This window comes from Danio aesculapii, chromosome 12 (assembly GCF_903798145.1).
Source record: "Danio aesculapii chromosome 12, fDanAes4.1, whole genome shotgun sequence".
Classification (NCBI taxonomy): domain Eukaryota; kingdom Metazoa; phylum Chordata; class Actinopteri; order Cypriniformes; family Danionidae; genus Danio; species Danio aesculapii.
In genome coordinates, this window is record NC_079446.1 from 9,172,187 (window position 1) to 9,197,509 (window position 25,323).

Consider the following 25,323-nt stretch of genomic DNA (forward strand, 5'->3'; position numbering starts at 1 on the left):
TTATTTCAAATGGAGACGTGCGCATATTGCGAGCGGTGTGTGCACGGCTTGTGGAGTGGACCAACGCACTCGTGCCCTCCAGGCACAGGTAAGAAATGATCTCACGCTCTAGTGGTGAAAGTTGTGCATGGCTTTCAGTGCAATGTAAACAAAAGATACGTTAGATAAATTATTACAAATTATTAAAATGATTATGTATGAATGCAGATAATAACAACAGTTCATTTAAATTCTTAGCTAATATATAGCCTTAATTAACATTTTTATTTTTATTCATTGTTCTGTCATTTATTTTCATTGTAAAATGATCACTCATGTTTAAATCAAAAACTTTTTCAATTTTTTTTTAATCAAAGAGACATGGACTATTGTTAGTTTTTTATTAATATTTTGTGCTGTATTTGGTTACTGAGCAGCAATAAACAACACTTTAAAATAGCAATTTTCTCGTGATTTTCTAAACTAGTAGTGTTTTGAATTTAATAAATGCATAATAATAGTAATAACTGATTATTCTTCAGACTATAATCGTACAACCAAAATCTATAATCGTTGCATCCCTAATTGTTATGCAGTTTAAAACATAACATATGAATGTGTTTAAATGTAGAAGAAGCCTACTTGATCAATACACTGATTTTGTTGTGCTTCGAACATTTGAATATGTTTGTAAAAAAAGCCACATTGTACAATGCATTGATGTTATGTAGTTTCAAAATACAACAAATTAACATTTTAAAGGGCACCTATGGTAAAAAATCTACTTCGCACTGCTACTCATGTATATATATTGCTCATATATATATATATATATATATATATATATATATATATATATATATATATATATATATGTATATATATGTATATATATGTATATATATGTATATATATATATATATATATATATATATATATATATATATATATATATATACATATATATATATATATATATATATGTATATATATATATACATACATATATATATATATATATATATATATATATATATATATATATATATATATATATATATATATATATATATATATATATATATATGTGAGCAATATATATACATGAGTAGCAGTGCGATATGTATATTCAGCCATATCGCACTGCTACAAGTGTGATATTGCGTTTATACAACAGTTCGACAGCATAATCGTGTATATAAAACAAAAAATCAAACATTGAGAGTCTCAAAAATCCTTTTGTATGAGGAACTACTTTCTTCCACCATTCATTCACATCTGCAGCTGCTCAGAACAGCAGAAACCATTGCTAATTCACCCATGTCATTTTAGATCTGTTTGAATGATTCTCTAGCGTAATGTCTAACGTGATGAAAAAACATGATTTTGTTCACATTTAAAGATTATCAGCTGTAATTTGAAATTTACGCAGTTTTTTATCCCCTAAGCAGTTATCACGTGGTCTCTGTCGCCATCTTGTGGTGGAACGTCAACCTTCTTTGCTCGACGCAAAGAATCTCCAAAATTATAAATATTTAAAATAGGAACTATCCTCATAAATAAACTGTAGAGTTGTATAGTACAAAAAAGCCTCAAAAGTACATTATGTTGTCCAACAGCTGCAATATTTGTCAAACTTCTAGTGAGTTTACTGATCTGCTGTCACTCTATGTGGGCGGTGTAATACAGAAGCATAAAGAGGCTGTATGAGTGCTGATATTGCAGAAAATTCCACAGCTATCAGCCAATCAGATTCGAGAACCAGACAGAACTGTTATATATAATTTATTGTATATTATGTTATTCTGTGATTAATAACAGCTGTTTTTATTGCTTTTATTGTCACATCATCAGCAGCACGTGTGCTATGATGAGTGAAAAGCTTAGGTGCTGGCTCCAGACAGTACAAAATACAAAATAGTGCAAATAAAATGACAGTGCAAAATACAGACAGTGTAAAATACAGACAGTGGAAGTACAACGACAGTGCAAAATACAGACAGTACAAAATACAACAACATACTCCCCCCAAAAAACAGAACAATGTAAAATTGACAGCGATATGTACAATGAGTAGGTGTACACATAGTTGTAGGCAGTATTGTTTCAAGTATGGATTGGAAACCACAGCTTCGTGTTACTGCTAACTATATATGTGTATATATGTACTATATATCTGCAAGTATCTATATATGTGCAAGTATAGCTCATGAAAACACCACATCTGATAAAGTTTTTACTCCAAACTCACTTCACAACTTCACAACAGTCGAGTGTTTGAAATAAATCCTTCTGTGAGATGATTCCATAGTCTTGTGTTTATTAGTCACGTTGAATCAACGAAAGCAGCTAAATTTATTTATTTTTATTAATGCTATTTAATCTTCTGGGGATTTCCTATAGGTTTTTTTGTTTTGGAGTATTTGTAGTTTCTGTATGAGAGTGCCCTTTGGCATTTGGAGGAGATTTACTACTGATTACACAACCATGCTTCCATTAGATATGCAGTTTTGCTAAATAATGATAAAGATTTAATTTCTATTAATCGTGCAGGCAAATCTTAAATGGATGGATCCAAAGTTTCCTTTTTTCTTTTTAATTCTTTCTTAAATCATCCTCACTGCGTAAAGACTCCGTTTTCAGTTTTAATGTGGGTGAATTTATGAATACGAAAAAAAAAAGATCTTTAATGTGTGACTTCTAATTGAATTTTGTTGCATCGGCAGGAGGAAAAAAACATTTGGGCTCTGTCTGGAATCCTTTCTTAATCTGTTGTAAATCACAAAACACTTCTTTCTTTCTTTTTTTTTTACAGAAATAAAGATACAGAACTACTCCCTTCCACCGCCAATCTTTCATTCGTGATTGTATTTCACAGAAAAAATATGTGTCACTTTTAAAGGGAGGGATTGTTTTGGCAAGAGCTCGGCGCTGCTCTCACAGTTTTTCAGCGTTTAATTGGACCCAGTTGTTCTAGAGTCCCTTCGCTCGTAATATGATTGTTTTAGTGTGCGTATGTGAGCGAAAGAGAAAGAGAGAGAGGTTTTAACGCTGTGTCGACAGACTCGGCACTGGCAAAACTCTTGAATAGCATTTATGTGACATAAGAGCAGAACTAAACGAGGTTGGTGCTTTATAAATAGATTCCGTATCAGATTCCAGCAAGCACCGTGCACTTTGTCTAACAGGCATAGTTTGCATATTCATATGAAAAACCTCCACTGCAGCGTATTTACAGTTGGAGTCAGAATTAATAGCCATACAGAATTATTAGCCCCCCTTGTATATTTTTTCCCCAATTTCTTTTCAACGGAGAAAAGATTTTATTCAACACATTTCTAAACATAATAGTTTTAATAACTCATTTCTAATAACTGATTTATTTTATCTTTACCATGATGACAGTAAATAATATTTTACTAGATATTTTTCAAGACACTTCTATACAGCTTAAAGTGACATTCAAAGGCTTAACTAGGTTAATTAGGCAAGTCCGGGTAATCAGGTCATTGTATAATGATGATTTGTACAAAAGACAACATAAATATAGCTTAAGGGAGCTAATAATACCTATAAATGGTTTTTAAAATATTCAAAACTACTATTATCCTGGCCAAAATAAAACAAATAAGACTTTTTCCAGGAGAAAAAATATTATCAGACATACTGTGAAAATTTCCTTGCTCTGTTAAACATAATTTGGGAAATATTTGAGTAAGAAAAACAAAGGATAATTTTGACTTCAACTGTATACTATGGTCGCAAAAGGTGTGCAAATATGCTTGCAAACGTCCTCTCTTTATTTTTTGAGTGCCAGTGGCTTCAAAGGATCCAGGGAAGGGCGCCCATGTCTTATTAGCTGCTGCTTTCAGCTGTTATTTGAATTACAAACCTGAAGATTCGCAGTCGCGCAGGAATTGTGTGGCCGAGATCCAGACGCACATCTCTGCTGTCTGGCATCAGGCCATGTTTGTGTTTGAATCCCTCAGACATATTTATAGTTCAAATGAAATCAGCACTCCTCTTGTAGGTAACATTCTGTAACGTGTTATTTGCTTTGCTGTGGCGGATGGTGTTGAGGATGTGCAAAACATATGACATGTTTTCATAATTGAGTCAGTTGTGGTTAGGTAGACTTGAAGGATGTGTGTCTGAAAGTTGTGTTATGTGATCAGATGAGTTATATTTTGTGTGGATTTTGTGAGCCTAGAGTACAAAATTGGTGTTGTGTTGCACGGGTATGCTTTGGAAATGATTTCATAGGTCAAAATGATCGATTTTATTTTTATGCCAAAAGTATTAAGTAAAGTATTAAATAAAGGTCATGTTTAATGAAGTTGTTTTGTCAATTTGCTACTGTAAAAATATTAAAACTCAATTTTTGATTAGTAAAATGCCTTAGCAATATGCCTTGAACCATCACATTTCTCGTTTTCAAATAGCTGTATTTTGGTGTATCAAGTAGTTTTATCAATTATTGGGATCAGTGAAAAGCTTGTTTATTTATAGCAATTGTTTTTCTGAAGCATAAATCTCAATAAAAAATACCCTTATAACTGTTTTTTTTTTCAAATTTTTTTTAATTATTATTTTCATTTATTCTGTCAAAATTGCACTAAAATGTGTGATTTTGTGAAATATGATTTCAATTTAAAATAAAATTAATAGTATATGGCACAGTAGACTGCTGAATATTTCAAAATAATATTTATAGTGATATAATAATATTAATAATACTCATGATAACTGTATACATTTCTTTTTAAGTTGCATATAGAAAAGCACTTAACAAATAATTAAGATATTTTATAGTTTTGAAAGAAGTCTTTCATGCATTTATTTGATAATAATAATAATAATAATAATAATAATAATTATTATTATTATTATTATTATTATTATTATTATTATTATTATTATTATTAATATTGTTATTAAATCTTTTGGTTATAATAATAATAATAATAATTTTAATAATAATAATAATAATAATAATAATAATAATTCAAAGAAATAATAATAATAATAATATATTTTAATAATGCTACTACTCCTACTACTACTACTAATAATAATACTTATAATAACTATACATTTCTTTTTAAATTGCATATAGAAAAGTGCTTAACAAATAATTAAGATTTGTAGTTTTGAAAAGTCTTTCATGCATTTATTTGATAATAACAATAATAATAATTATAATAATATTATTATATTATATATATATTATAATTATAATTATTATAGATTTTTTTTGGTAATAATAATAAGTATTATTATTTTATTGTATTAATAATAATCAAATAAATGCCTGAAAAAATAATAATAATAATGATAATGATAATAATAATAATAATAATAATAATAATAATAATAATAATAATAATAATAATAATTATTATTATTATTATTATTATTATTTCAGGCATTTATTTGATTAATAATAATAATAATAATAATAATAATAATAATAATAATAAAAATATTAGTAGGAATAATAATAGTAGGAATACTACTACTACTACTACTACTACTCCTACTACTACTACTAATAATAAGTATCATCATCATTATTATTATTATTATTATTATTAATATTAATAATAATATATAATATATTTTATAATATTATTAATAATATATGAATATTTGAATAATAATTGTCATCATCATCACCTTTGTTATTATTATTATTATTATAAAAATATAAAGTAATTTTATATTGCATGTAGTTTGGTTTTAGGTTAGTTTGATATTAAAATGTTAATTGCTTAAACGCCTGCTGTAATGGCCCAGAGTAAATGCATATTCAAATAAAAAGCCATTAATTATAATTACACTTCAGATAAACACAACCTTTACTCCACTACCTCTGCCAAACTGCACAACTGAGTCATTCTGGAAAGCAAGCTGTTCATTTGGTTTTTCCTGTATTTTTGTTTTTAGGCTCTCAAAGTGCCAGCTCCGTCGACTTGCGTTTTATGAATCACCAAGGGCCAGCTAAAAATATTCCTTAATGCGCTGTAGAAGAAAAAAAGTACACCTACATCTCGAATTACCTGAAAATTAATCGGATATTTTCATTTTTGGGGTGAACTATCCCTTTAAAGCATAGTTTTTAGAGTTGAAATGTGTGGTTGACCTGAATATTTGTTGTTTTTCTTTAGTCTTCATCTGAGCATTACAAGCAAACATTTGCATTGTCTTTCAAAAAGTTCTCGGATTTCATGACAAATGGGTTTAATTTTCTAAAGCAGTGTCATCATATTTCAACGTCTACATCCAATCGACTCCACACGTCCAAACAAACGACTATTGTTGGCGCGTTGTAAAAGGAAGCGCATTGGATTCAGGAGAGATTTTCAGTTGCACATCTGCAAGTTATTTGTGAATCAGTTCATGCCTCTTTGACAGTGCTTGTGTTAATTGCAGCAGGATGGAGCTGTGGTGCGAATGTGCAAAACAGACATTTGATAAAGCGCTGGGGTTTGGAGATGAGAAAATAAACAGCGACAATGTGCGTCTAAACTAGCTGGATGTCACGACGCTGTTTAAGGATTAGCGTCCATCAAAGTGTTGCTAAAGAAAACAGTCAAATGTATTTTAAGCGATCTTGAGGGGGTGTGTGATATGATGATATTGTAATTGTTGTTTTTGCGATGTGCAAGCTGATGTTGTTGAATATGTCACTCGTCCATATTGAACAAAAACACGTTTTGAGAGTGACAAAATATTTCAATTATTATCAATTATTATTATTATCAATTATTACGTGGCTGCATAAAACGATTGTTGCTTGATCATACAGTTGCGGCTGGAAGTTAAAAAGAATTATTTATATTACCTATTAAATTTCCCATTAATTGTGTTTTATTAATGTACCCCTATACCCCAACCCTAAACCAAACTGTCATAATACTGTAAAAATATGAATTATTGTTATACACAAAAATGATGCTATATTGATGTGTATCCGCAGTTGTATCCTATCTAGAATTTACCACATAAAAAATATGATGGAGTAATTGGTGGTTCATTCCTCTGTGGCGACCCCTGATATATCAGGGACTAAGCTGAAGGAAAGTAGGTGAGTATTACGCAGCTGTCCAGAATACTTGATTCTGATTGGTCAGTCTTGGCATTCCATGGTATGTTATTTCCAGATAACAACCACTGAAAGTAATTAGCTACTAATATATTTAAGGGGACCTATTATACCCCTTTTTACAAGAAGTAAAATAAGTTTCTGATGTCCCTAGTGTGTGTATGTGAAGTTTCAGCCCAAACTACTACACAAATAATTTTATGTAACTTTTTGAAACTGACCCTTGAAGGCTTTGATCCAAATTGTATGGTTTTAGTGCAGCACAGGCTCATGGTGAATACATACCCCCGTATACATTTCTGGAGAGTGCAAATTATATAGCCATAGCTACATATGCTGCATTTTGTCTTTAACACAAACACTAGGGGGCACTCTGACACTGCTTTCTGTTCCTTTTCGCTCTACCAGCTGAACGCTTACCTCCATGTGGACAGCTTTTCTGCTGTTACCAGTTTGCCCAGAAGCTCGCCTTGTATGTTGGTGGACTTAAGACACAGAGAGGAGTTAACCACGACAACAAGGTTTGAGTTCAGTGATGAATGGTTCCAGAAATCAGGTAAAACAGAAACAAAAGGCAAAAAATAAAATAAACAAGTAAATAACAGGGTGAGAATGTGGTAAAATCTGAAAACATGGTAAAAATCAGGCTGCCACAAGGGCTTTTCTTTTTCTGGATTGCTTTTGAAAACACTGCCGGTTCACTTTAGGGTAGTGGGTGGGTGGCGTTATCGGTCGGTTGGTCAGTCAGTCAGTCAGTGGACAGCGGCCTTTTGTGGATTAACGCGAGAAGAGCAGGCACAGATGGCACTCGTGAGAGAAATTTGAGATCTCAAAAAGCATACAGAGCAGCCTCTGGTGATTCGTGAACACAAAAACTGCAAAAAGCATAGCTCCTGGGACATATTTCAAGATTTCCAGAAATGTATATAGGGGTACGTGTCAATAATGATCCTGAGTTGTTTTAGTATCTGTCGCTTTAACTTCAGATAAGATTGTGTTCCCAGCTATGAACGCCTATGGCATATATATATAAAATAAGTAACCTACTTTAAAAACCAAGTACTTTTGTGAAAATTTTTATCTAAAATTAGCATTTTTCTTAGACATCTGTGTGTAGGTTCAATCATTTCCTGAAAATGTTCTTTTCATGGTCTTTAAACTGAAATAACTAAACATAAACATAGGAAACTGAGAAAAATTCAGATTGCTATTTTTTTCATTTGAACTCTTCATATTTTATTGTGTATTATGTAGATTTACTCAAGTACTGGGTTTGTGTACATCATCCACCAATGCCTAGTAGTGTTTTTAATGTTATTTATTTACCAGTAACAGGTCTCAACCAGATACCGGCACAAAACACGTTCAGCAAAATGTTGCTCAATGAAAATGATTTTTTAAAAAGATTTGTTATCAACACTGCACAAAAGTCTAGTATATGTTTATTTTTTATTAATTCCACAAATCAAATGAAATTACTTAGAAGTAACTTGTATTTTTAAAGTGTGACTATCACCAAATGATCCAGAAATAGACCTGAACAAGTAGTTATTTAATAATGAATGTACACAGCAAATAGTCTAACATTCTTTTACTATGATATGAAACTCATAAATGATTTGAGTTCATTTTGTCCTATTCATTTTTAGGTACAAGTGTGCTTTAGTTGTGGGAATAACATTAGTTAATATAAACCAGTTTGAAGAGCATCGTTAGCTTTGTACAGTTAACAATTAGGTGTCGTTATAGCTATTGTTTACATGCATAATAATTAGGACATCTAATATTATGGGGTATTATGAGGATCTCTAAGTGTTTCCATAAATTAATGAATAGTAATTGATATGTATTATTATGACTTTTTTAGTTTTTATTTTAATAATTACAAACGATCTATTAGTTAGATTGGTTGTCAAGTCAGTTTTATCGTCAGATATGCTAACAGCTCTGATTTTACAAAGATTTTTCATAAACAAACAAACAAATAGTGTACATTTTATTTATATAATTTTTCTTATATTCAATGTTTTTTTTATTGTAGAAAAAACACTTGAAATGTAACATAAAATTACACTTTTTTTACATTTTAACTCTTCCCCCCCCTCCCCTAAAGCATCCAAATTCAGTTGAAGAGGTAAATGTATTGTTACATATGGGCTAAGGCAAAGAAAAACATATACTGTATTCCACACACAAAAATACACATATACATATATCAATCAATTAACCAGTAGCGTGAGAGGTATTTGCTTGTGCTGTTGTGTGTTTTTTTTTTCAGAAATTGTATGAACAGATCCCAAATTTTATGGTAATTTGCCCTTTATACTGTAGGTGATTCTTTCCAGTGCAATGTAATGTGTCAAATCTTTTAGCTAGTGGTCAATGGATGGTGGTCTATGTTCTTCCAGTAGAGTGCTATCAAACGCCTTGCAATAACAAGACACATGTCAATCATTTTAGTTTGATAACCTGGTAATGACAAACATACAGGAAATAAATCTCATTTATTTATATTTTTTAATTATCTGTTTATTTCATTTTAAAAGTTTTTTTTGTCATTTTAATTTTGTTTTTTCTGTCAATTTATTACTCGTCATTTTATTTAACTAACAAATATTATTTTAGTTCACCGTAACTAAATCATAATCTTTTAGTTGCATCATAAATAATTTTCATTATTCAATTATATTGTATTATACACAATTATAATTTTGGACATGACATTAAACAACTACAATGCATAGGAATTGAAGAAGTATTTGAGTAGCATAGAGAAGGTAATCTGAATAAAAGATTATTACAAAGAGAAGCGTTCTGGATTCATAAATTAAAATCACTTACACCAAGAGGAATGAATGAGGCATTAGACCTACAGTATCTGTGTTTGTTTACCGGTTGGTTGTTTAGCTATAATATTGTGAATCATGGATTTTGAACATGTAATGATACAAATAATGTAATTAAAATGTATTTTTTTAATGTTTTGGACTGTTGGAATTTCATTGCATTGATCTAGACAGGAATAAGTGAATGATGATAATTGATATCTTATTTTCCTGTAAAAAAATTATGTTTTTGAAGGTGAAGGTAAATAATTCTTGTGTGGTTAATTATAGTGTATTAAAATGAAAATGAGATTGTTTTTAATTATCGAGTGGCTCTCTAACTAATGACGTAATGTGATTGACTCTGGGATAAAAGAGTGAAGTGAGAGGATAGTGTCACACACTGAGGAAGGCATTGTGCCGAAACATCTGTGTTTTGGTTCACCTGAAGAATATAAAATAAAAACTATAAAAAACAACTATTTTATGAGTGCGAATCATGACCTTCTGAATAATATTATTGACAGAATTAACGCAGTTTAAAAAAATGTGAGCTCGCAGGGCAAACTTTATTACTCAATATTTTCCAATTAATTCATTAAAATCTCCAATTTTAATTACATTTATTCTACGTATTTAAAAAAAAGCTCATATTTTTGGATTCACATTTTTTCATATAATAAAATACTAGGTTAAAAGCTAATACACACTAATAAAAATATTGATGTTTGAATATATATTTTAAAAGTTGTATCACCCAGTCCTAGTTTGAGCTCTGAGCAAGATCAATTATTCAAGCTGAATTCTCGATTTAACTTTTAACTCGACTTAAAAAGAGTTTCTAAGGATCTGCAAGGCCCTTTTTTTCCACATTAGCAGGTCAATAATTAAATGGCGGTGTGAGCAGGTGTACAAATCAGCCGTGACCTGCTGAATTCTTGAGCTGACCTGTGCTTCAGTGGAGTGAGACGAGCTCAGTGGGGCACTGATCCAGGGGTCCACGTCTGCACCCCTTCAGCCTGATCCTCAGACCGCGCAACCAAAACAAGCACAGCTTAAATCCAGTAAATCAAGGAAACCTGCAACAAATTTTGTCCCTTTTAATCAAATATAAAATCAATCTGTAGGGGTGAAGGGTGACAATTCAACCATCTCCATTGGCTTTCTTTTGCAGGAAGCTGCCTCCTTGTCATTTTTGACTTGTAACAAAAATAGAACAATGTCTAAAAACATGCTGTGTGACAGGGTGTACAGTAGCCAACTTAAAAAAAACTGGACTAAGCTTTGATTATAAGCTTTTATCATCTACTGAACCATTAAAGCCAACATTTAAGGAGGCAAAAGTGGATATTCAGACAAGATGTGAAGCATCAGCAGGACGAATGGGTAAATTTTTGGATCCTTACACTCAGTTTGATGACTTTGTGTAGTAAACATTTTGGCAATGGAAAGTCAAATATCCAATTGTCAATTTTATATATTATGTTTTTGTAAGTTAAGCTCTAGCATTTATCTGATGTAGTCATGCAACTTGTTAGAATTTGGATAAAGCATAAAACTTATGCAGTAATGCTATGAAAGTGTCATAGCTACAGTAGCTTATAGGGCTGCACAATATGTCAAAAAAGCTCAACAGAGGCTGTACTTTCTTCGTCAGCTGAGGAAGTTTAAACTCCCAAAGGAGCTGCTGAAACAGTTCTACACCTCCATCATCGAATCAGTCATCTGCACATCAATAACTGTCTGGTTTAGCTCAGCTACTAAATACGATCTCCAAAGACTACGTCGAATAGTTCGGACTGCTGAGCGAATCACTGGTACAACCCTTCCTACTCCCCAAGAACTGTACTTATCCAGAGCGAGCAGAAAGGCTGCCAAAATCACTCTGGACCCCTCACACCCAGCACACTGCCTCTTTGAACTTTTACCTTCTGGTCGACGCTACAGAGCACTGCGCACCAGAACAGCCCGACACAGAAACAGTTTCTTCCCTCAGGCAATCCATCTCATGAACACTTGATGATAATAATTGTGGAACCAACATCACTACTTGCTATACACTTTTATACACATATACACTTATTTAACAACACACTTTACATGCCAATTTGCACATAGCAGCTGCACATATAACGTTGTATATAGTAATAAACACGTACATACACTTGTCAATCTGTATATTTGCACTCACTACTTCTATTTTTTGAAAAATATATTTATTATTTGTTTTTTGTCCTGTCTTTGTAATCCTGTTGCACTGTAGAAGCTCTGTCACGAAAACAAATTCCTCGTATGTGTGAACATACCTGGCAATAAAGCTCTTTCTGATTTCTGATTCTGAATATTGGAAAAATTACAGACTGCGATATGTTTTTATTCTGCGATAAATTGCGATATGTATACAATTTCACTAGATGAGTTGAATAAATATTTGTAAAGAATCTTATCATTTTTGATTTGTTGGGACGATTCTGTAGCGGAGGTCATAAAATAGAATAAACAACCTACAAGCATGAATTCAATAAAGAAAAATATACTAAATAAATAAACAGCCATTTGTTTTCCGAAGAGTCGAAATGTATTCAGGTATACAGTGATTGAATAATTAAATGTAAAATAAGGGATAATCAACAGCTTGCCGTGCGTTAAAGGATTTTAATGCACGACGTGGAGGCATTCAATCCTTTAACGCACAGCAAGCCGTTGATTATATCACTTATTCCATGGTGATATGTCAAGGCGTAAGTTTAAAATCGATTCGCTTTTTGCAATGCAATATTTGTTCGAATTTTTGTCCGTTTTTCCATGTTAGATTTTCTAGTCCCTCCACTGAATCATCTGTGCCAGAGAGAGAGGGAGAGAGAGAGAGATCATGTACGTGCTGTTTATACCTGCTAATATTAAGATGCGATTTCATCAATCTAATCACAGGTGAACAAATAAGACATTCCCAGTCACACATGGAGTGTGTTTTCAGTCACACATGTTTCTATTGTCTACTTTCTACCACTTCTCTGATGAGGGAGGATCTGTATGTATATTGGCTTTCTCTTAACATTTCCTGCGAATACTGCGAAAGCTGGGCTACCTTTAGCAGAATTTCCGCGATTTACCTTTCATAATCAACATACAAATCTCATTAAAGTACCATATCAATTATATACGCTTTAGGAATATGTTATGCTAATGAAATTAAAGATAATTCATTTCCTATCAACTTTAAGCCTTCACACTTTAGTTTAACATGATGTTTTTATAAAAATCTCTTTAACTAATATTTTGAACATCTAAAGTAAATAAATCGTCTTATACGTTAAGAAACGGTACATTTTCTTATGTCTGAATGCTTTTAAAACCCTCAAACAGTGACAGGTCTTAAAAACACTTGCAAAATGATAAATTCTAATCCAGACTCAACATTGTGTATCCTTGCGATGTGACTATTGCAAGTGATCACATTGCGATATTGATGCTGAAACTAAATATTGTGTTGTTCTTATAGCTAATGTAGCTAACAACTTGTTTCACCATTGTTTTTGTTAAAAAAACTAAAAACAAACAATTATATAACAGATCACGTGATAAAAAAAGTCAACAATGGGATAATGAACAAACCAGTGGACCGACCACATTGTAAAATAATTGAAATGTTGTTTTGGTCATAATAAATTCCCTCAGCCAAAGTCTTTATTTAGACTTATTTGACGCACATGCTGGTATTTATTCTGTAAATCCATCGCATTTCCATCGTAGTTTATGCATATTTATTCTATCAGATAAAACGTTTATCCTACTCATTTGTGCGCTTACTTTTTTTGTGCACATTTTAAAAAATTGATATGCATTTTGTCATTTCCATTAAACAGTTTTTGAGATATTTCAAAACGGGTATAAAAATAGGTGTAAAATAGAATAAATATAATCAAAATAGGTGGATGGAAAAATAATTTAGAGTTTTTGTTTGGATTGTGGGGCAGCACGGTGGCGCTGTGGGTTGCACGATCGCCTCACAGCAAGAAGATCGCTGGTTCGAGCCTCGGCTGGGGCAGTTGCCATTTTTGTGTGGAGTTTGCATGTTCTCGCCGTGTTCTCGTGGGTTTCCTCCACGTGCTTCGGTTTCCTTCGGTTTTCGGCAACTCCAAAGACATGCGGTACAGGTGAATTGGGTAGGCTAAATTGTCCGTAGTGTGTGAGTGTGAATGAGTGTGTATGGATGTTTCCTGGTGATGGGTTGCAGCTAGAAGGGCATCCGCTGCGTAAAACATATGCTGGATAAATTGGCGGTTCATTCCGACCCCAGATTAATAAAGGAACAAAGCTGAAAAGAAAATGAATGTTTAGAATGTTTCCCAATTGGTGGGCGTGTGTTTCAGATTATGACACGCATCACTTTTTACTATCTCCTTTATATGTCACTTAGGGAAAGAAAGGCTTACCTGGAAGTAGCTGGATTGTCTTTTTCCCATGTTTTCTGGGTTGTTAGATGTACCAGGGACCCGATTACAGTATAATACTTAAACATGGAAAAAAATCAGATTTTCATGATATGCCCCCTTTAAAACCTTTGATTGATCTTTTTCATAACGCCACATAATAATAGATGAGAAATCCAATCTGTTCCATTTTTTTTCCTTTCTCTCCTTTATTGTTTTATTTGTTTCCTTCGAAATGAATTTACATGTTCAAAACTCCCAAAAAATTTTAATGGGTTAATCCAAAATATAAAAATAGAATAAAAATAGGTGTTAAATAAAACAAAAAGAATAAAAAAGGTGGATGGAAAAATAGCTATTGAAGAGGGTTGAATTGTTTTCTCCTTAGTGGGTGTGGCTTTCAGATTACAGCACGCATCACTATGTCTTTTTAATATCTCCTTTTTACATCACGTAGGGAGAGAAAGGCTTACCTGGAAGTAACTGGATTGTCTTTTTCCATGTTTTCTGGGTTGTTAGATGCACCAGGGACCCGATTTCAGTATAATACTTAAACATGGAAATAATTAGATTTTCATGATATGCCGCCTTTAAAACCTTTGATTGATCTTTTTTATAACACCACTTAATAATAGACAAGAAATCTAATCTGTTCCGTTCATTCTCTCTCTCTCTCTCTCTCTCTCTCTCTCTCTCTCCCTCTCTCTCTCTCTTCTGTTGATTTATTTGTTTCCTCCTAAATTAATTTAAATTTTCAAATTTGATAATCAATTTCCATGAAGCATTTTTTAAATGCGATATTCCAAAATATAAAAATAGAAAAAAAGGTGTAAAATATAATAATAATAGGTGGATGGAAAAATAGCAATTGAAGAGAGTAGGATTGTTTCCCCCTTGGTGGGCGTGGCTTTCAGATTATGATGCATATCACTCTGTCTCTTTAGTATCTGCTTTTTACGTCACTTAGGGAGACAAAGGCTTACCTGGAAGTAACTGGGTTGCTTTTTTTCCATGTTTTAGGGTTGTTAGATGCACCAGGGACCCGATTAGAGTATAAAACTTGAACATGGAAAAAATCAGATTTTCATGATATGCCCCCTTTAAAACCTTTGATTGATCTTTTTCATAACACCACTTAATAATAGACGAGAAATCCAATCTGTTCCGTTCATTTTCTCTCTCTCTCTTTTATTGTTTTATTTGTTTCCTCCTAAATGAATTTACACAATGCAGCAATATTTCAGTTCGAGCTTCAAAGCGGAGCAGGCCACATGATCTCATTGTAAAGTTTTTGCTGTGTCGCCATCAGGATTAACAGTGTTTGACCCACTTAGCTTTATAGACGTGTGAAAACAGATGCCTGTGCGCTCCGATGGTCATTATGAAGAGGTTCGATTCATTTTTCTGCGGTTGAACATTTGGAGGTGTGCAATCTCGAGGCACTCACAGCCGTTTTCTATTTACACTGGTGGTTAAAAAAAGGTGATTTAAATTAGTGGGTTTTGCTCCATGACCCAGATTTGTGGTTGTTAGTGAGCTGCAATCTTAACACCATACCAAAATGAAAAGTGCATTTATGCCGAGTGTATTTTGGTTTTCTGACTGCACATATATTTATACTTGGACATATTTGCATATATAGTTATTTTGTGCAACATTCAAAGTAAACACATATGATATGTGGAGTGTATATTTGACATGCCTATGTGTATTACTTTATTATATTTGTAATTAATTTTTCTACTTTAGCCGTGCATATTTATTGTGAGTTAATTAGTAACTTCATTTATTTTTTTTATTTTGCTATCCTAGCTTTGCCTTATTCCCTTATCCCTTATCCACACACACTCTCACTGGCCACTTTATTAGAAACATCTTAATAGTATCCTTATTCCGTATCCTTATTCCTTACTAGTATCCTTATTCCTTATACACACCGACCACTTTATTAGAAACACCTTACTAGTACCTGGTTGGACCCCCTTTTACCTTCAAAAGTGATTTAACAAGTTACTGGAAATATTTTGGTCCATATTGACGTGAAAGCATCACGCAGTTGCTGCAGATTTGTCGGCTGCACATCCATGATAAGAATCTCCCATTCCACCACATCCCAAAGGTGCTCTGTTGAATTGAGATCTGGTGACTGTGGAGGCCATTTGAGTACAGTGAGTACATTGTCGTGTTCAAGAAACCAGTCTGAGATGATTCGCGCTTTATCACATGGTGTGTTATCCTGCTGGAAGTAGCCATCAGAAGATGGGTACACAGTGGTTATAAAGGGATGGATGTCATAAAGGGATGAAAACAATTTGTGGAGTGTTTGATAACTTATATTTTATATTCCTGAAAGTATTTATTTAGTTGTTTTTTATGGTTTACATAATTAAAAGAAAACAAACAGATTTTGAATTTTTTTGTTTTGTTTTGTTGTAGTTTTTTGTTTTGTTTTGTTTCATTTAGTCTTGTTTTGTTTTAGTTTATTTTGTTTAGTTGTAGTTTTAATTTGTAGATTTATTTATTTATTTATTTTTTGTTTTGTTGTAGTTTTAGTTTTTAGTTTTTTTAGTTTTATTTTAGTTTTAGTTTATTTGTTTTGTTTTGTCATCCTAACACAAAATAATTTTATTGTTTGAATTTAATGTATTTTTTGTTTGTTTTTATTTTATTTCATTTTATTTTGTTATTTAATTATTTATCAATATTTTATTTAATTGTCTTAACCATGCACAACTATACAGTTGCAGTTTATTTAAATTTAATTTAATATTTTTTTATTATCCATATGCACAAGTATACTGATTTATTTTATTTTATTTTATTTTATTTTATTTTATTTTATTTTATTTTATTTTATTTTATTTTATTTTATTTTATTTTATTTTATTTTATTTTATTTTATTTTATTTTATTTTATTTTATTTTATTTAAAACAAACAAGAATACAGTTAGTTGCATTTAAGCATGGGACGATAACCATTTTCAATGTATACCGCAGTTTGAAAAAGTCAAGGTTTTAAAATTGCCATAATTTTCTGCTATGCCATTTCTGTGGTATATGTAAGATTTGTTCAAATGTTTTTTTTGTTTGTTTTTCAGGAAAACAGTATCTCCATCAGAAAAGATATCTAAAGATGCCGTTTTAAATATTAAAGAAATCAGTGTTTTTGAAACAAATGAAAACAGCAGAATTCAATGACTCATTTGAATTATTTAGCCTAACATGTTTACTGCTCCAAAATATTTTACGTTTCTCAAAATAAAATATACTGTGTTAAAAGGGGAAAAAGTTTTAGTTTTTTACCCAGACATTTAAAAAGAATTTATTTTAGAGCAGAATACCGTGAAACTGTTGTCTTAACTATGCACAACTGTAAAATTAGTTGCATTTTATTATTTTTATTTATCTTACTAACTATGCATATGCATTCAATTAGTTGCATATATTTTTTTAATTCGTATTTTAAATACACACATTTATACAACAGTTAAAGCCGTACACTTAGTTTTATTTATCAATTATATTATTAGTTGCATTTATTTTATTTTATGTTTAATTTTGTCTTGTCTTGTCTTGTTTTAGTTTTATTTATTTATTTATTTATTTATTTATTTATTTATTTATTTATTTATTTATTTATTTATTTATTTAAGTTTTTTTATTTAGTTTTGTCATTCTAATACAAAATTATTTTATTTTCTTGACTTTAACATAGCTGTTGTTGTTTTTTATATGCATCTTGTGTTCCTGTTTTAAGGTCATGACCCACCAGGGGAGATCAAATGGTTTTGATTTGCATTATTTTATGTTCCAGAGGAATGTAAACCTTGAGGAATGCACGCAAGTTATACGGAAATCATAGTAAAACTCAATCATATCCTTCCATTAGCTGCTTTATTAAGGCCAAACCCCTTTACTTTGTACATCTTGATAAGTTCATAAACCTTTTCATACGGAACAGTTAAGAGAGCTAAAGTAAAGTTCCACTTTGCTCCCATTACTCTGTCAGTGAGAGAGATAAATTGTCTGCTTGACAGCGTGACAATGGGACCTATTCTATAGAAGCAGGGGGGAAAAAAGCCTGAAACCTAAAAAGAAACAGGCCTACTTAAAGAGGACGTAATTAGACATGGTCTGTTCAGCAGAAAGTTAGTGCTGCCTGCAGATTGGCCAGAATGAAGGACAAGGGAATTTTATGTTATTCTTTTTCAATTTTGTTTCTTAACTATGCACAACTATACAGTTAATTGCATTTTATTTTAATTTATTTTTAGATTATTTTATTATCTATATGCACAGGTAAACAGCTTATTTTTTTTGTTTATTTTTTTATTATTATTATTTATTTTATTTTATTAACCACGCACAAGTATACAGTTAGTTGCATTTTATTTTATTTTATTTTATTTTATTTTATTTATTTATTTTTTTATTTTGTTTTATTTTATTTTATTAACCACACACCAGTATACATTTTATTTTATTTTATTTTATTTTATTTTATTTTATTTTATTTTATTTTATTTTATTTTATTTATTTTATTTTATATTTTATTTTATTTTATTTTATTTTATTTTATTTTATTTTATTTTATTTTATTTTATTTTATTTTATTTTATTTTATTTTATTTTATTAACCACACACCAGTATACAGTTAGTTGTATTTTATTTTATTTTATTTTACTTTATTTTATTTTATTTTATTTTATTTTATTTTATTTTATTTTATTTTATTTTATTTTATTTTATTTTATTTTATTTTATTTTGTTTTATTTTATTTTATTAACCACACACCAGTATACATTTTATTTTATTTTATTTTATTTTATTTTATTTTATTTTATTTTATTTTATTTTATTTTATTTTATTTTATTTTATTTTATTTTATTTTATTTTATTTTATTTTATTTTATTTTATTTTATTAACCACACACCAGTATACAGTTAGTTGTATTTTATTTTATTTTATTTTATTTTATTTTATTTTATTTTATTTTATTTTATTTTATTTTATTTTATTTTATTTTATTTTATTTTATTTTATTTTATTTTATTTTATTAACCACACATGAGTATACAGTTAGTTGCATTCATTCATTCATTCATTTATTCAATTTCTTTTCGGCTTAGTTCCTTTTATTAATGTGGGGTCGCTACAGCGAAATGAACCCCCAACTTATATAGCACATGTTTTACGCGGCGTATGCCCTTTCAGCTGAAACCCATCTCTGGGAAACATCCACACACACTCATTCACTACAGACAATTTAGCCTACCCAATTCACCTGTTGGTGAACGTGGGGAGAACATGCAAACTCCAAACAGAACCCAAATGACCCAGCCGGGACTCAAACCAGCGACCTTCTTGCTGTGAGGCGACAGCACTACCTACTGCGCCACTGCGTCACCTAGTTGCATTTTATTTTATATAATTTTATTTCATTATTTCATTATTTGCTGTTATTCTATTTAATTGTCTTAACTATGCACTACTATACAGTTAGCTGCATTTTATTTAAATTATTTTAATATAATTTTATTATCTGTATGCACAAGTTTACAGTTGCATTTATTTTATTTTAATTACCATGCACAAGTATACAGTTAGTTAATTTAATTTAATATTATTTTATTATATCCTCTCAATCATTCACAAGTATGCAGTTGCATTTATTTTATTTTATTTTATTTTATTTTATTTTATTTTATTTTATTTTATTTTATTTTATTTTATTTTATTTTATTTTATTTTATTTTTTGTGGACACAAGTTTTTTTTTCTTTTACAATTATTTTAAGAAAAGAAGAAAAGATCTGATTGTTTCTCGACTTTATTGAATCAGACTTGTGCAAACAGTGTTAAGGAAGCGTTTGGTGAATGTTGTCTGTTCGCTCAGTCAGAAAGTGCAGGATCCAGATCTCTGCCAAACACCAGCGCATCTGTTCCCCAGATTCCCTCTCTAACCGCGACCCTTCTGTTATCCTCTGCCAGATCACAAGCAAAGCTCTTGCTGCAATTTTATAAACTAATAATGTAAGCAAGTCTGCCCAGTCAATCCTGGTTTACTGCCGTGATGCATTATAGTGGGATAACTCTCCAAAATACAGCATTTACAATTGCGCAAGCTATACAGTGTTTTACAATATGCGGTTGAATAAAAAATATTAGCCCTCCTGTTAATTTTTTTTCTTTTTCAAATATTTTCTACATGTTGCTTAACATAGCAAGGAATTTTTCACAGTATTTCCTATAATATTTTTTCTTCTGGCTTTTTTTTTGTCAAGCCCACTTACCTGTGTAAGGCTCACACAGAATTGTATAATGTTTCGAGGTTTTAAATTAATAATGGTTGAAAAATAGTTGAAAATGGATGGATAAATGGATGGATGATATTATTATTATTATTATTATTATTATTATTATTATTATTATTATTATTATTATTATTATTATTATTTACAAATAATTAATCTAAAATACTTTTTATTTTATTTTTTAAATTAAATTTTATTTAAATTTTATTATATTTTTATTTAATTAAATAGAACTTTAATAAAAAAAACGTTTTTTTATTTATTTTATTTGGTTGAAAATGGATGGATGGATGATGGATGATGGATGATGATGATGCTGCTGCTGATGATGATGATAATAATTATTATTATTATTAATATTATTATTAATAATAATAAATAATTAATCAAAAGTACTTTTATTTTATTTTCATTTGATTATTTTTTATCTAATTTTATTCAAGTTTTATCAAATTTTTATTAAATTGAATTGAATTTTAATAAAAAATAACTTATTTTATTTGGTTGAAAATTGATGGATGGATGATAATATAAAAAAAATAATCAAAATACTTTTTATTTTATTTTTATTTTATTTTATTTTATTTAAGTTTTATAAACTTTAATTTAATTTTAATCAAAAATAACTTTTATTTTATATGGCTGAAAATAGATGAATAATGATATTATTATTATTATTATTATTATTAATAATAATAATAATAATAATAATAATAATAATAATAAATGTATGAAAAATACTTTTTATTTTATTTTTAATTTATTATAAAAGAAATTAATCAAAAATAACTTATTTTATTTGGTTGAAATTGATAGGTTTATGATATTATTATTATTAATAATAATAATAACAATAAATTAATAAAAAATATATATATTTTTAAAATTTAATTTACATTTTTATTTTATTTAATTTTTTATAAAATTTTAATTTAATTTAACTTTAATTATAAACAACTTTTATTTTATATTATTTTGTTTTTTATGGTTGAAAATGGATGGATGATGATATTGTTATTGTATTCAAAAATACTTTTTATTTTATTAGTAATATTTAGGTTTTATTAAATTCGATTTAACTTAATTTAACTTTAATAAAAAATTACTTATTTTATTTTATTTGGTTGAAAATGGATAGATGGATGGATATTGTTATTATTATTATTATTATTATTATTATTATTATTATTATTATTATTATTATTAATAATTATTATTAATGTATTAAATTTTCATTTTGCTGTTTAATGTGACGTACACACAGAGTGGGACACAAATAAAAAATGCTGAACTTTTACTACACCTCCAACCTTGCTGATTGTGTCCATCTCTCTCTCTCTCTCTCTCTCTCTCTCTCTGCAGGATGAAGTTATCGCCGTGTCAGAGAAGGTGATCGTGAAGTTGGAGGATCTGGTGAAATGGATGGTGTCAGATTTGCGGAGCTGGAAGAAGGGTCTTCAGGCCGTCCCACTGAAGCCCGGTGTGCTGAAGGAGCTGGGCAAGAACGGCCAGAGAGAAGCCCTGCACAAATACAGAGAGTCAACGCTCAACAGCGGACTCAACTTCAAGGACGTCCTCAAGGAGAAGGCTGAACTCGGTAAGAGCAGCTTTTCTCTCGTTACTCGCTCTTCTGTTTGCCACACGATGCCATTCTACGTCAGATGCACAGTTGACGTCAGAATTATTAGCTCCCCTGTTTATTTTTTCCCTAATTTATTAGTTTTTTCAACACATTTCTAATCATAATAGTTTTAATAACTCATTTCTAATAACTGATTTATTTGATCTTTTCCATGATGACAGTAAATAATATTTGACTAGACATTTTTCAAGACACTTCTATTCAGCTTAAAGTGACATTTAAAGGCTTAACTAGGTTAATTAGGCAAGTTAGGGTAATTAGGCATGTCATTGTATAACATTGGTTCGTTCTGTGGACAATAAAAAATTGCATAAGGGGGCTAATAATATTGAACTTAAATAATAAAAAAAAAAAAAAAACTGCTTTTATTCTAGCCGAAATAAAACAAATAAGACTTTCTCCAGAAGAAAAAATATTATAGGAAATACTGTGAAAAATTCCTTGCTCTGTTAAACATAACTTGGGAAATATCTGAAAAAGAATAAATATTTCGCGGGAGGGCTAATAACTTTGACTTCAGCCACATATAAGCATATATAATCATGTTTCTGATTCGTGGCGATTATTAAACTGATTATTGTAGGTTTCTTTATTGCAAATGTATTTTCTGGAAAGAACATGGGGTGAAGGGTAAGATCTAAAAACATGAGTGTTAATTGTGCAAATTTCACATACACTACCAGTCAAGGCTTGTAGTAAATTAGATTTTGTATTTATTTAGCAAAGCATCTCTTATGTTCATCAAGACCACATTCATTTGATATGTTTGGTTGGTTGTTTGTCATCAAATCAGCATATTATAATGATGTGGTATGATAATCTAAATGTAAAGCTCTAAACTATCATATAGTTTTTCATTTACTGATCAAATAGTGTGGAAAACATGAGTTAGTGGTAGTAGTGATACCATAAAATAAAGAAAAAAAGCTAAAGAAACGATTATAGTAATAATAAAAGTAATAACTTTAGGCCCTGTTTTACTGTTTTAATTAAAAGTGTTTTTTTCTAGACCCTGTTTTAATGGTTAAATTAAATTTAAATGTAATCAAAATACTTAAACCTTATTATTTTATTTAATTATTATTTGCTGGCTTATTTACCTTTTTTATTGTACAAGTTTACTACATTTTTAGGAAATGTATTTTTATTGTACAACTTAATAATTTACAACTTAATTACATTTTTAGTAAATTTATATTTACGATTACAAACTTATTGTTTTATTTAATTATTTAATTTTTATTTAACTTTTTTATTTTACAACTTAACTACTTTTAGTAAAAAATGCATTTTTATGATTACAAAGTTATTATTTTATTTAATCATTTATTGTCTTATTTTCCTTTTATAAAGTACAACTTAATTACATTTTTAGTTTTTTTTTTTATTACAAAATTTAGGAAATTAATTTTACAATTACAATTGTAATTTATTTACAATTACAAAATTATAATTTTATTTGATTAATTATTTTCTTATTTGCTTTTTTTAAAAAATATAATTTTATTTAATTATTTTAATTTCTTATTTGCCTTTTTTAAATATTGTTTTATTGAATTATTGAATTATTTGTCTATTTAATGTACAACTTAAATATGTTTCTAAGAAATTTATTTTATGATTACAAAATTATAATTTTGTTGTTAATTATTTATTTACTTATTTCCCTTTTTTGTGGTACAACTAAGTTATATTTTTAGGAAATTCAGTTTTTACGATTACAAGTGTATTGTTTTATTTTATTATTTATTTACTTATTTCCCTTTTTTATTTTACAACTTAACTACATTTTTAGGAAAATATGTTTTTACTATTACAAAATTATTATTTTATTTAATTATTTATTTTCTTATTTACCTTTTTAAAAAAACTTATATTATTTTATTGAATTATTGAATTATTTGCCTTTTTTAATGTACAACTTAAATACATTTCTAAGAAATGTATTTTTATGATTACAAAATTATAATTTTGTTGTTAATTATTTATTTACTTATTTCCATTTTTTATTGTACAACTTTACATTATATTTAAAGGTTTACCTAAGGTTAATTAGAGTTAACTAGGCAGGTTAGGGTAATTAGGACAAGTTATTGTATAACGATGGTTTGTTCTGTAGAACTTATCGAAAATATTAGCTTAAAGGGCTAATAATATTGCACCTTAATATGGCTTTTAAAAATGTTAAAACTGCTTTTATTCTAGCTGAAATAAAACAAATAAGACTTTCTCCAGAAGAAAAAATATTATCAGACATACATGTGAGAATTTCCCTGCTTTGTTAAACATAATTTGGGAAATATTTAAAAAAGGGAAAAAAATTCAAAGGGGGTCTAATAATTCTGACTTCAGCTGTATATAAATATATTAGGAAGTCTTATTTGACTAATTAAGAATAAGCATTAATATTGTGAAGTTAGTATTTTTACTGTATTTTGGATCAAATGCAGACTTGGCAACTGTAAGCAGCACCTTTCAAAAACATTACAATGTCTTTAATTACCCCAAATGTTTCTGATTGCAGTGTGTGTTCAGTGAGCGTTTGAAATCACAGTGTGTTGTTTGTCATGACTAACCACCTGCAGTCCTCCATAATAACACGCTTTGAATGTTTCTTTTTTTTTATGAGCGTCAAAACCTATTTTTTTACAGTGAGGAGAAACATAAGTGATTGTACAAGACACAACAAGAAAGTGTTTGAGTGTGACACTTGTTTAAACAGGCAGGCAGTCGCCTGTGTTCATCTCCCTCAGCGCTTTTTTTCCTCTTTCACTTGTTTGTGTCTCTCATTAACTGAGAACAATATGGTGTGTAAATGCTCATTAATGTGCAGACGAATCACACCCAGTGTGATTATGCTTCCTGTGTGATTGCACAGTACGTTTAGTCGGATTTAGCAACACTTTAAAGGTTTTTTTTTTACTTTAGCTCAATTTTGGCTGTCAAATTTTTACATATGCCTATATACATTCAAATGCATTATCGTGGCTCGCAAAATTTCAAAATTCCTGGTAGCTCTT

The 25,323-nt window shown here is 29.6% G+C and overlaps 1 protein-coding gene across 1 annotated transcript in view; it reads left to right on the plus strand.

The window, feature by feature from the left end:
- LOC130238839 (AT-rich interactive domain-containing protein 5B-like) overlaps window positions 1-25,323 on the plus strand; it is a 41,852-nt gene that overhangs the window by 15,585 nt on the left and 944 nt on the right. The window contains exon 3 of the mRNA XM_056469954.1: window positions 22,024-22,258. Within this exon, the coding sequence (XP_056325929.1) occupies window positions 22,024-22,258 (235 nt within the window). The remainder of the gene's footprint in view (window positions 1-22,023; window positions 22,259-25,323) is intronic.